The sequence below is a fragment of the Rhipicephalus microplus genome, chromosome X, assembly GCF_043290135.1.
Source record: "Rhipicephalus microplus isolate Deutch F79 chromosome X, USDA_Rmic, whole genome shotgun sequence".
Taxonomy (NCBI): Eukaryota; Metazoa; Arthropoda; class Arachnida; order Ixodida; family Ixodidae; genus Rhipicephalus; species Rhipicephalus microplus.
In genome coordinates this window covers 210,563,832-210,578,237 of record NC_134710.1, presented here as the reverse complement: position 1 = coordinate 210,578,237, position 14,406 = coordinate 210,563,832, and the positions used below count along the sequence as shown (strand labels likewise).

General features: G+C 41.5%; 1 protein-coding gene across 4 annotated transcripts in view; it reads right to left on the bottom strand.

Annotated features, from left to right (window-relative positions):
- Nucleotides 1-245: 245 nt before the first annotated feature.
- qm (geranylgeranyl pyrophosphate synthase quemao) overlaps nucleotides 246-14,406 on the bottom strand; it is a 54,372-nt gene continuing 40,211 nt past the window's right edge. For 3 of the 4 annotated variants that reach the window (XM_037435902.2, XM_037435904.2, XM_075878531.1), the window contains 2 exons: nucleotides 12,328-12,442; nucleotides 246-860 (listed from right to left, as the gene is read on the bottom strand). In XM_037435902.2, the coding sequence (XP_037291799.2) occupies nucleotides 785-860; nucleotides 12,328-12,442 (191 nt within the window). In that variant the 3' untranslated portion in view covers nucleotides 246-784. Of the gene's footprint in view, nucleotides 861-12,327; nucleotides 12,443-14,077; nucleotides 14,140-14,406 lie in introns of all 4 variants that reach the window. The other variant, XR_012887170.1, reaches the window with a different exon arrangement.

Sequence of the window (14,406 nt, the reverse complement as noted above, 5' to 3'; positions counted from 1 at the left end):
TTCTAATCCTCACATAAGATAAACAACTGTTTGTAAACCAACAAATAATAATGTTTGCTTCAAGTGTCCGAAGTGTTGAAAAAAATGTAGCAGGAGCATAATAATACTGGTAGACGTGTGCCACCAACTCTGTTTGCTGGTACTGCACCACACCTAACTCGTTTGTTCCCTGTCCAGGTCTTGCACATCAAGCTGCTATGCATTTTACAGATGTGCTTTTTACGTAACATGCACACAAGACTGTATATGGAAACGCTGTAGCAACATGGTTGCACATTTATTTCCAAGTAACAATAAAATATAAAACATTAAAATAACAACCTATTGTCAATTTAAAAAGTGGATGAATTCACTTGAAGTCTACACTTTGGAATACACAAATGTAAAATTTAAAGTGACCTTTCCAGACCACAGCATTTTCTATCGCTTTTTGGCAGATAATTGGCAAAGCATAGAAAAATAACCTGTTTCTGTAAAACTGAAATCAAGAAAGTTCTTCTTAATGAATAATTATAGTACACTTAAATCAGCTCCAAGCTTCGTTAAATGGCTGCAGCAAGCTTCTTCATTGTAAGCAATAAAGATGGCACCTTCTAGAGCATAGATGTAGGTGCACAGACTAGTATTTGCATGATTTGAATATGCACACAGCAGGTGGTGCAATAATGCCACCCGTGTGCATGCAGAGTACTTTGAAGACAGGAGTGTGGTGACACTTAAGTGCCAAGGGAATAAGGTGATGATGTCACAAATATAAGCAAGATGATCTCGGCTCAGATGACCTTCACCAGTTCTTGAGCTCGTCGAGAACTTGAGCTATGTAAGGATTGCCTCCAAGCTTTTCAGCTTCCTTTCGAGCTCTGAAACAATAAACACAATCACAAGCTTTACAAAGAACACTTGCAAAAGCACAAGTGAATACATATGCTGCTTTCACAAATACCACTAAAGTGAAAACAAGCATGATGAATGAGGGAATCTATGGTGTCAAATTTTTTTTTAGACGTGATGCAGCTTATGGTAGAGTTCAATCCAGTGTGCATAACACAACGTTACTGCACATGCGCTACAGCTGATCTAAGCACTGCCAGAATGCGCTCACGTGCTAGCGCATCTAAGCCTGTGTAAGGGGCTTGGTGAGATGCTGTGTTCTCTTCCCCTTATACTCTCTCAGCTATCATGTGATGGCGTTGCGGAATGAGATTATGCAGACATACAGAAACCAACGCGTTGTATCCGAGTCAGAATGCGCTGGCACGCGCTAGTGCAATCGAGCCTGCGTAAGTGGCAGTGTAAGAGGTTGTGTCCTCTCCCCCTTATGCTTTCTCAGCAATCACGTAATGGCGTCGGGGAACGAGACTCTGTAGATGTGCGATGAATCCACGTGGCGTGCTTCAACAAAAGTTTGGGAGGAGTAACAGCAACAAAAACTACAGTGAATTCATGGTGTGCTCCACTTGAAAGGACGCGTTTACATCGGACAAGGTGCCTGTGATGAACAGAACTTCCAGTCAACCCATGCACTGCTTCACATGCTACTCAGGGTTCCCTTTAGTAGGAGACGGTATAATTTTTTATGCATGTAATACCGCGGTCAAACTGGGTAGGCATGCGGGCGTTCCTTCTTATGACCTTCACTATCGCTCCAAACACAGCGGAAGTGTTCCTCCTCAGTACAGCGGCCAATAGTGGCAGAGCCACAGCAGCCCCCAGGAGGTGCAGTGGGAGCTAGAAACAGCCACACGCTGTGACACTGCTGCTATACAAGGGGCGTTTTACAGTCATCCAAGCAACGAACCTTGCTCCTGTGAAAAATGCACAGTGCACAGCGAAGATCCTGCAAAGCTAGCGTGTGCTCGCATTTACTTTACATGGATGGCAGTTGCAAACGGAGCGGTAGGGTCACAGTGAAACCATGGTGATGTGGCGGGAAATGGAAACAGCCACATTATAAAGGCCATAAGAAGGCATGCCTGCATGCTTCTCCAGTCTATTGGCTGTCATAATAAGTAGGGATAAGAATATTTGTAAAATCAGAAACCATGTAGCTACTGGGTTGGATGGGCCGAGCGCCGTCCCTATGGAAGCAGCCCCGTTGCGAAGGCCATAAGAAGGAATGCCTGCGTGCTTCTCCAGTTCAGCTGCGGAATTATGTAGGGACAAGATTACTTGCAGAATTAGAAACAACGTCACTGCGGGATTAGGTGGGCTGAGTGCCATCCCCATTAACTCTTTCCCTAACGCAGAGAAAATGGGTGCTTTTTGTAGATCGCACTAGATCTTTTTCGCTAAAGGAAATACAGCGCCTAATATTTTAAGTAGTAATACATAAACGTTAAAAGTCAAGACTGCGCAGTCAAAATACAAACTGCCTAACGCAGTAAACTAGTTTTTCTTGTTCACGAAGGATGGCACAGTATGTCTAAGATTGGCATGGAATATCTTTAAAAGATATTCCATGCCAATCTGGAATATCTTTACACACACAGTTTGTGGCCCCATACCGCTTGTCTAGTCAACTGCCGCTAGACAACATCAGCACCATGGGCACTTTCTCAGCACAATTTCTCATTGCATGTGTCTCCGCGTTTCTCTGTGCTGCATTCCAACTCACACTCACGAGTAAGTACACTCCCGTTCACACTCACGACTACTCACACTCATGCGTACTCAATTACGTTCATACTCACGTCTACTCGATCACCCTCATGTATGCTCACTCACGACTACTCATACTCTGAATGCTCACTCAGGTTCGCTCACACAAGTACTCACTCACGTTCTTACTCATGACTTCTCACACTCATGAGTACTCCCTCACATTCATGCTCACTCCTACTCACACTCTGAGTACTTCACTCATACTCACCACATTCAAATGAGTGAGTGTACTCGTGAGTGAGTATGCCGAGCTATATGAGTTTGGGTATTACGTCTTTTTGCTTATTAAAAATTCATTTCAAAGTGGCTGAGAATTTAAGCTATCGGGAACGTGACAAGAATGCCCCAGGAATATAAAAGCACAATTATTTTGACATGATAAAAAAATCACTGAAGTTGGCCCTTAACTATCACAATAAACAATTATTTAGTTCAACTTAAACAATGGGTGGACTGTAACAGACTAACTTTAAATGTTAAAAAAACTAAATATATTAAATATAAACCTCAACAAAGAATGTCTCTGAACTCATGCTTGAAGGGGAACTCCGGCGTTTTTTCGATATTCATCGATTTCAATATAACGTTGAACATCTGTATGCGTTGGTACCGTGGTAATATGTGCCGAATCATACAACCATAGGTCATTGAGTTTCTTAGAAAAAAAAATTTTAAAATCGGTAACCGATTCTGGAATCACACTTGTAAACGCAGGCCACCTTGTGTATAGACGTCAGGACCTACTCTTTTTTTCAAAAACCACGCCTTTCACAGCAAACGGATGCAGCGCACGCTTTCTTCTACGAGGTGACGACAACGCAAGCACAGTTTAGTTTTATCAGCTCCATGCAGCGTGTTAGTAGTTGTTGACGTCGGGTCTTACAATATTGAGCAACGAGGAAATCGATTCGGGGCATGTCAGATGCTTCAGGCGCTGGAGGGTCAAAATAAAAAAAAAGATGCTTCCGCGCTCAGATAGTCACTGCAATCACCCCTGAACTAGTCCCTGGTAAGTTCAGGCGAGCGACACAGCTTGATTCCGCGTCAGATGACATTCCACACTTGTTTTTCGCACATCAGAAGATCGAGGCACGTGAGCTATGTTTACACGCTGGCCAGCCGTGGCGAGGTGTAGCGGATCTCGTGACATGATCGGCGACGGATTCTTGTGACATCATTGGATACCCACCATGGACGACAGGGCCGCTCCCCGTTTCTTTTTTTACTTGTTTTTTGCTTAATTTAAATTATTGACGAGTGCCTGGGCAAAATGACCCACCCTAGGAAGGAAGGAAGGAAGATAGAGAGAAAAGAACGGCAGGGAGGTTAACCAGCCTATAGGCAGCCGGTTTGCTACCCTGCGCATGGGAGAGGGATGGGGGAGATGAAAGATTTTTCAGGACTGTCAATACTATTAAATAACAGCATTATCTTAGTATGGATGAAAATGCACCGAAGTTCCCCTTTAAGGGCAATGGAAATGGAAATTGTAAATTTGGTCAAAATGTTCATTTTTCCAATTTATCTTATTCTGTGATCCCGAGACCATCTTTTACATTATAGTATAAAACGTTAGAGCAACATAACCAGTAGAACTTGAGAAAATGGCATTCTGCTGGTGTGCTCTCATCAAACACTGAAAAACATTGGGCTTTAGAAAATGCCAATTAGCAGCTTTCCCTTGGCACAGTGTCATCATATTGCCATCATCGTAAAGAGGCCAGATCGCAGCCATAAAGCTGCATTTCTCCAATGAAAAATGAAACCAGCTTCTTGAAGAGTTCCATTTTATTAGCTTAGAGCTCGATCTTTTTTGAGCTCCGTTTCCTCAGCTTTCATTTTTTGAGCAGCTGCTGTCAGTCATCCCTCAGTGCCACTTCACAACATATAAAGACATGTCTAACCATTCCGTTTTCTGCCCTTTGATCTTGAGACATTGGTAAGTGACATAAAGCTGTCCATATTTGTCTACACATCATACAGGTTTTCATAACTCACTTTTTGTAAAAGTTCTTAGTAAAACAATATACACAGGACATATTAATTAAGACCTTATTGTGCACTTATTTGAATATGAAAAATTCGCCTGGCATCTGCATATTTCACTGCGAATGTCGTCGATAGACTTTAGTCTTCCGTCTTGAGAGAGTAAAAAAATGTTTATTTGATGTTCTGCGCGAGAAAATCGGTGAATTGTATTCTGGAGGCGTTGCGTTAGAGTGCCTTGATCCGAACAGCGAAGACGAACGAGCGCATCAAGGCACGTGAGACACGAGTGTTATCTGGCAGTTGTGTTATCTGGCAGTTGTGTTATCTGGCAGTTATCTTCGAAAACGAAGGAAGGCATGCACGCCTGTCTCGGTGGCAATAAAGTGTAGAACGCAAAGCGATGGGCAGGTGCCACCACCGTGTCGTCTTAGCAAAGCGTTGGAAATACTTGCCTTTTTTGTGCATAGCGTTGCATTGTCAGCACAGCGTGATAAATGCTACGATACTTAGAAATACTTATATATGCCTTCTCTAGTATAAAGAGACACGTACAGAATATTGACGTGTTCTTATTGTGCCCCAAAAATGTGCAATAATTGCTTTTTAACTGACAGTCCCACAAGTATGAACGCTGAAACTTCAGCAATATTGGTGAGCGCTGCAGATGGGGTTGGATTATGGACGTTTGGGGTATCATTACGGCAAACAAACAGACAAATGTACAGACAGACCGATAGACAGACAGACCAAAATATTGTGTCGAAGTACCCCAAGAAAGACAATCGCCTTTAAAAAATTAATCAATAACTTTATGGCACAGAATGGGCCCTTGTAAACATTCTTGTGCAAAAATCTTGATATTATGCCTAATTATCTTAGGATGACGATGAGGGTCTATCAAGTGTTTCAAGTCAAAAACTACAGCAGATAGCTCAGAACTTATTTCAGTAATGATATCAGTACAACAAATCATGTCTGTATGCCAAAGTTCATCATTTGATTTTCATTAATTACAGAAATAGGTTTCATTGAGACGTACCCCTTTAAATTTCAAGGAACATTCGTTCAGCATGTTTAAATGATAAAGTTTCTAGGTGTTCGGTTTAAAGATACAGTCGAGCCGACATATAACGGCCGTACTTAAAACAAGCTTTTGCTTAAAACAAACGATGCCCGCGTGACCAAGGAAACATACATTATTTCAATGGCACAAAATCGCACTTACAATAAACGTTTCTGAGCGCCGCCGATCAGTTACAGCGAACGAAGTTTGAGCTTCGGTGACTTCCCGGGAAACCACTTTTGACCACAGACAAGCCAACGGCAAGGTGCCCATAGATTGTTGTTGTTAAACTCTGACCCTGCCTCCACAGCCCTCTTGTTCTCACTCTCCCTGACCGTTTTTGTTACGCACTCCCTCTGTCCTTTGTTCCCCTGCCACTCTGAACACCTCGCATTGCCACATGAGGCTTGTTTTCACACTGCCACCAATCTTTTGCAAGACCGGTTGGCCAACTAATCTTCCCTCAGTTTTTGATCGCTGGTCTTGTTACACTATTGTTGGCATTGTCGGCCTGCAGTGACCAAACCATTTACCAACATCGTCGGCGACCGACTGTGCTCGATCCTTTTCAACTTGTCTGGATCGGAGTCGTATCTTTCCAGTGTACGCGCGTGCACTACCCCAGAGACTTCAAATATTTGCAATTCGTTTCGTGTTTAGGTCCTGTTCTCGCTCACTTCGCTCTTGGCTCAGCATGAGCCACGCTACTTTGCTGGCGCATCAATGCGATACTTCGACATTTGCGCGCGCCGACCACTCTCCTTTAAAGCTCTGACCCCACGTATTCATCGCAGCACGTCAATTCGAGGCTTTTTGATGCGGCGTCGCACCCTCCCTCTATAGAGAGAGTGGGCGTGTGGTTACGTAAAGCCGCATGCTCTTTCTTTCCATATAGGAGAGGGCTCGGCACCACGTGAGAAAGACACGCGCTGATGCGCTGCTACGGGTACGTGGGGTCAGGCCTTACACGGGAGTTGCACGCTTCATGGACTTTGCAAGCTACATGACCTACCTTCTTTCCGTGTGTTTTGGCTTTCAAGGTCACCTTCCCACTGTTGCTACCATCTCTATCGCAACTCCTTCACACATCTATCTCAAGTTTCTCCTCTGCTTATCGCAACTGCTTAACTTGTCTCCACCGAGAAGGTCTCCGACGCTCTGCGAGAAGTTTCGTTTCTGACTGGGAACAGGCCCAGAGCAGTTTCACACGTGATAGTTTCAATCTCACATGTGCACATCTTAGTCGTCGTTGGTGTGCGTGTGTGGTCAGAATGATAGATGGGAGGCCTTCTACGCTTTTTTTCTGTTGCTCAACAAAACGTCGAAAGTGTGACCGCTTGGCTTGGATGGGTGCTAAGTTGTGGAGCTCTTTCTCATATCTGTTGACCACCAAGTAGCCAACTTGCCGCTTTGCGTGTCCCTGTATTCAGTTGTGGAGATGGTGAAGGCTTCTTGAGCTGCGGTGATGGCTACATTTTTTAGAAGCTGTTTTCGCGAGGCTGACTTTGTCGACATCAAAAGCTTCCGAACAGGACCACTCCAGCGGCAATTCGTGGCAGTGCTTCGTCGACATCGACATGGGAGAATGCGAGGGGCATCTATTGGGATGATTTCATTAAGCCGACACTGCAGAACCGTGCACAGATGAAGACATTGTGAATGAAGCGCACAGCAAGAGCGATTTGAAGGTATCGAATAGCGATAGCAACGAAACTGTGACGCCAGCAACCACAAGCGTGCTTGTAGCATACATTAATCACCTCAGGCAGCTTGTATATGCCACGGGCCTCGGCGAAGAGCATGCTACCACATTAAAACCCTCCAAGACAATTTTTATGGCTTCTGTTCTTTGAAACACGTGCAATGCAGACTTTTTTGGAAAAAAAGAATTGCATTTTCTTTTGCCACATTTTTAAAAGACCACTCACCAGGCCCTATACCAAATTTTAGTTAGACCGTGGAAGTTGTTGGATGTCCGGTGAGGAACATTTTGCCACAATAATTTTTTGAATCAGTTGGTTATGAGCTGAGAAAACTGTGTTTTTAAAGCGGCACGAAACGAGGATGAGAGGAGGCGAGCTCGAAACCCTTGCCACTCCTTCGCGTAGCCTTCGCAAGCCAAATCTCTTCCCTACCCTCTCTGGTATCCAACCAAGACTTCGCGTGCGCATGACGTGCCCGAACAAGCCCAATCCCCGTGCATGCGAGCGGCGTTTTTTTTTTACCAGCGTTGTTTTGAGGTTTACTGCCCGTTTCTGCGGGATGATTTAGAAATGCTGGCTAGACGCGGTGGAATATATGAGCACAATGAGTGCGCGAACGCTTGGGAGCATTTCACGGCTGTCGTCTGCTAGATGCGCTGACCACGAAATTTCGGGAACATGAACACATGCGAAATCCCGGCACATTAGCCCCGCCGCAACTTGTTGCAATTCACGGGGAAAAAATTAAAAAAAAAAAAAAAAACACTCACATTCCCTTATTCCGTCTCATTATTTATCTAGAGATTTATTCATCTCTTCAAGCAACAAGTACATTAATACGCATGTTGTGTTAAATAATTTTCGCCAATCACGTGCCACTATTGGCAACAACAGAGCATGGTCATCTACGTAGAGGACCAACGTCACTACATTGCCGTGTACGTAGGACCATTCATACGCGCACGTCATGCCCTCATTCTCTAGGTGCGCGCCCGCAAAAAGAAGGGGGAGCAGCGTTCATCTTGAAATTTGACCCATTTATGCAACGTGCAGCTTTGCAAATTTTGGCAGACGTGCTCATGTACGCCTCATCTACGCATTGCGCTTGTCAGCTCAAAATTGTCAAACTTGGTGAGTGGCCCTTTAAAGCTGTGTTTCATTCACTAAGAACTTCGAGATACAGCAAACAGATGCTGCATCACACTTAGGTTCATTATAAGCGGGCTCAACTCTGCAATGTCTTGGAGCCCGTATGTCAACAAGCTAATTGAATTATGCAACCGGTTGGATGCCTCTACAAACTTTGAGAATTAGTTCCTTTAAAGTAGGTCACCACCTTCAAAAAAAGTTTTACAGTTTCTGTCCAAAAGTTATAATTATGGTTTTATCTTGTAGGGTATAATAAACGTAAGGTTTACAAGATGAAACTGCTAAAAATTTAAAAAATAAAATTAATAAAAATTAAATTATGCCGAAATATGCATGTTGTGCCAACAATCATAACTGCAAAATGATTGGTGCGATACAAACGCGACTTGGCATGTATATATTAAGGATCGACACAACTTTGTATCTACCCTCAACTATCACCACATTTCTAAGCTATGGCAAGTTATCGCAAAAAGATTGAAAAAGTTTATTTTATTCAGCAATGTCATTTCTCACACATTTGGTCGATGTACAAAAAGTTACGGCTCGTTTTCAATAATTCTACTTGAATGCACAGTCCTACATACAAAGAAATAGCAAGAAAAGTTTCAAGGGAAAATACTCATTAAAAAGAGAGTTATCAATGTTCGCTTAAGTGTAGGATGTAAAAACACAAGTTTCTGAGAAAAACGGCTTTAAAGATTTGAATCGAATGTTCACATTATAGAAAAATGGTCAGTATCTTTGAAATTCACCCGGATCATTGCTTCGGACATATATCGAAGGATTACAATTTCCTTTTGAGCGAGCTAAAGCATGTACTTTTTATAGCTCGTGTTACATCTCCAGCTGACACTCATTCACATGCATCAGAGCAGGTCCAGGCTTGGTATATTAATTTTATAAGTTGCGTAGATGCTTCTTTTTTGTCGTATACTTCGCCATTTTTTGCTGAGTGCTATAACTTTCTCTCCTACAGGTTAACTAAGTCTAAGAGGTGGAGGGTAGTGTACAAAAAAGCACAGATAGCCGAGCAAGAACGAGTGCACCTTAAACAACAGAGTGCCGTATACGTATAGTAGACATTTTAAAATAAATCGAAAATATCATGTCCTAGGCAACTTAGCATTACTTAAGATAGGTGATTACCTTCAAAAACCCAATTTCCTAAAAAATGAGTTTTTCGGAAATAAGACTTTCGCAATCCTTGGCTATTCAAGAATATTTAAGTATAAAAATGAAGAAATTATCTCGAGCTCTTCGAAAGTTATGACCAATTTTCAAACCACCCCACCCCCTTGATGAACTCGAAACCGCAGGTTTCTGATTGCACAATGCCTGCAATATTGTCATTAGTGTTTTTTGTTAGGCATATTAAGTAATGCTTAGTTGTCTAGGTAAATTCTAAACATCGTGGTACATGATGTCGATTTATTTTAGAATGTCTACTACACGTATACGGCACTCTGTTGTTTAGTTTGTGCTCGTTCTTGCTCGGCTATCTGTGCTTTTTGTACACTACCATCCACCTCTTGGACTTAGTTGTGGCCTTTAGGAGAGAAAGAGTACTCCGCAAAATATGGCGAAATATAGGACCAAAAAGAAGCATCAACACAAGTTATAAAATTAATGCATTAAGCCTAGACCTGCTCTGACACACGTGAATGAGTGTCAGCTGGAGACGCAACCCGAGCTAGAAAAAAGTATATGCTTCAGCTCAATCAAAAAGAGATCGTAACCCTTCAACGTATCTTCAAAGAAATGATCCTGGTGAATTTCAAGGATATTAACCGCTTTTATATATTGCGAACATTCGATTCGAACTTTTAAAGCCGATTTTCTCAAAACGTGTCTTTGCATCCTACACTTACAAGAACAGTGATAACTCACTTTTCAATGAAACTTTTCTCATGAAACTTTATTTACTACTTTTTTGTATGTAGAACTGCATAGAAGCATAATTATTGAAAACGAGCAGTAACTTTTAGTACACTGGCCAATTGTGTGAAAAATGACCATCACTGAATATCAACTTTTTCAGTCTTTTTGCGATAACGTGCCATAGCTTAGAGATGTGGTGATCATTAAGGTTAGATGCACAGGGTAGTGCCCCCAATACATACATGCCAAGTCACGTTTGAATCGCACCAATCATTTTGCAGTTTTGATTGCTGGCGTAGAACGCATATTTTGCCATATTTCAATTTTTATAAATTTGATTTCCTTCAATTTTGAGCCGTTTCATCACTGCAAAACTTATGTTTACCAACATAAAATCATGATTATAACTTTTGGACCGAAGCTGTAAAACTTTTTTTGAAGGTGGTGACCTACCTTAATATGCCTAACAAAAAACACTAATGATGATATTGCAGGCGTTGTGCAATCAGAAACCTCCAGTTCCGGTTTTTAGTGCATCCAAGGGGAGGACCGGAAAAATGATCATAACTTTCGAATGGCTCGAGATAATTTCATCATTTTTCTTCCAAAATACTGTATTCTTGAATAGTCAAGGATTGTGAAAATGTTAATTCCAAAAAACTTTTTTTAGAATATTGTGTTTTTGAAGGTGGCGACCTACATTAAGTCTAAAGAGTGCTATATATTATGCGAATTTTCATTCAAGTGTTTCATATGGTACTCTTAGTCAGTGATACAAAAACAACTAACTATAATAAACTATAAGAGCTCTAAGAGAAGGTGTTAAGAATCTTTGGAAATTTAAGAATCTCTGGATATTTTAAGACACCCAAGCTTACAACCCACTGCTCCCTTATTTATTAAATAATCTGCGAAAGGCTTCCAGCTTACACAACTATAAAATATCTCTCTATGTGTATAGAAACAAGCTTCCAAAACTTAAAGAGTGTACCTTTCACGACTACAATATACGTAACAGGCAAATACCAGTACTACATACGTGCAATAACTACAGTAGAGCCAGACTAGAATATTGCATACCAGTACTTTACAGCTTCACAAAAAACCATTATTAATTTTGGCAGCCCATTCAATGTGTTCGAACCAATGGGCATGATGGCTTCATGAAGCCATAATCTTTTCTTTTGCTTAAAGTGAACTAATATTTCGCACTGTGAGCATCGTACTGGAACAGTGCTCTAATATTCATTGTGTGTATATGATTTTTATATTTGTTGTACAATGCTGTTTGTTATTATTTACGAAGTGTACAACTGTGTGAAATCCTCTGCATGTGCTGGCTTCTGTAGGCCTTCTGGTCCCGTCAAACTGCTCGTACAGCCTTTTTAACCTGAGGAACCTTCAACAAGTGTGTTGGAAATAAAGCGGATTCTGAATCTTATGCAAAGAAAGGCAAGTCCCAAAACAGAAAAAAAAAAAACATAAAGTTAGTGGCAAGAGTGCGCTTGTCCATGTCCTGTGTTCGTCCCTGTCTGAGCGTTTGTGTCATAAGTTCAACTAATGTCAATTACAATTTTTTTATTCACACTTTGCCAATTTCCAGTATTAGTACCTGTTGTCTGAATAGCAGTATTATGTACTTTATGTGTAGTAAGTTTCAATAAAATGAAACTCGAAGTGCTCGTTACCCTGTTTTAATTTTTGCGAGAAAAAGTACTAAAGCTGAAAACTGCATCTTGCTAGGAAGCGCAGTGCGTTCTTTGTAATAGTGGCTGCGCTTCCTAGCAAGATGGATCCTTACCAACTGGCCCGATACAATTGTTTATTGAAAACTGCAACTGCTTTTTTTACAACTTCACAAAAAGGCAATTCAAAACTCACTCTGCATCCAGCTTCTGCAAGATTTCCCTGGTGTAGGCAAATGATCCCAACTTTTCAAGGACATCCACAGCATACTTCTTGATTTCCAAGTCTTTGGTTCGCTTCTTTACAATGTCTTTTGAAAGGGTTTGGGTCAAAGAAAAATTCCCAAAATTTTTAAATACCACATACATGCCTTGTTTGCCCTAGCAACCTTTATGTAATTTTTGGAGATAGAGTTAGCGTGTACTGAAAGTGAATGAAGAGGGGGAAGAAGACACACTCACACAAATAGAGAAAGTGAAGAACAAGAGGCCCGCCCAATAATGTTTTCAAGACAAGTAGAGAAAGTGACATCAACCACTACCACAGCAAAGCAGAAAAAAGATGTACTAACGACAATTTCATGCTTCAGAAATTCTGAATTCAGAGACTTTGCAGTGTGTTCAGCAGGTTATAGGCTCATCTAAATGCATTTTTTTTAAATGCAAGTTCACTTCTTGCTGCACTGAACAAATAACCATGCTGTGCACTCATCTCATAAGCTTTTCCCATGATGACATACTCCCACGAAAACATGCAAGAATGGCGTCAAAAGATGGGGGCATGCTCCTCTGTGCCACAGTTCTAATATTTTTGTTTGCAATGCAATTAAAACTCATCAATCTAACAAAACCCAAATTTATGAAGCTCCAAAACAATGAAAACGTCATTCCCAAGTGGGTACCCATAGAGTTATATCTTGTCATCAACATGAATTAATAAACTAGCTTGGTCCCCAAGCCCTGTGTAATGAAGGTTTTCCTGAAAAAACAAAATAAAAAAGCAGTGATGCTCTGACATTCTGACACAGATGGGTTTTTCTTCAAATGTGCAAACTAATGCTATCGTATTCTAATATCTAAGTACACCATTTACGGCCTTAGCTTTATTTAGAAGAGGCTACATGCCACACCCATGCATGGAACAATGGACTCTGCTGTCTGTAGCACTCTTATGTACCAGATGGTGCTAAGGGCAGGTCCCCTCACAACTTTCCCACTAAGTATAGTTGTTGCACAATCACTGAATGCGTCTCCCACGCCATCGCAAATTGGCAGCCTGTCATAGTTTCACGTGACGTGCCTACCAGGCCTGCATCGCCCGGCCCATATCCAGGCAACATGGGAGACTCCACATCTGGGCCAGCCTAAGGCCACCCTTGCGAAGTTTTCAAATGTGTAGAAGTGGATCGGCAGCAAAACAATGTGGCAGTTACTTTTGGATGTCCCTATGCCATAATTTTAGATTTCAGAGGAGTGCAGAATCTCCCTCAACTTTATGAACTTCCCGATAAAACGAAATAATTCAAGAGGGATCAGCACTTCAGAAAATAGTTTCAACAGTAGCCATAAATGCATCCAATGGTGGTCAAATTCATGGTACTATCTGGGCTCCAAGTTAGAAACTATATGCACCACAGAAAAAAAGCAGACACCAAATCTATGGCTCGGCCTGACCAGGAGCCATAAGCTGCTGTTTTAATAAGCACGCTACTTGAAAAAATACGAGCTTCATTATTTTGGTTCTGGAATTTTTCTTGAAATGCGCATAAATATTGTAGTGATATAGCATGACTTGCTTCTTGTTGTGCAGTGCATTTTACCGCAGTCAATGAAAATTATTGTCAAGTGGCACAACATAGCTCACTTTTTGCATCAAGAGTTGTCAGTTATCATAAAAAAAATTCATTATGATGTATAATATATAAAAAGAATTTGCTTCAACTTACTGCTCACGACATCACGTAGAGTACCTAATTGTGACTGTGGAAGAAAACCAGCATGCTGTAACCTAGTGCAGATAAGCTGAACATTAGCTTCTTAGAAAAAATACGGTGCTGCATGCATAAATAATACGCTAATACATACAGTGAATACAACGGCCAAGCCCATGCGATTCTGTCACCATGTCATTCACACTGCGTGCATCACACTTTGGCCAAGATCCTTACATATGTACATGGCAGTTACTTACAGAAGCTTCATCACAAATGCAGCCTGATGCAACATAAATATTTAATAATAAAATCAAGCAAATAGAACATGCAGGCTTCCACAG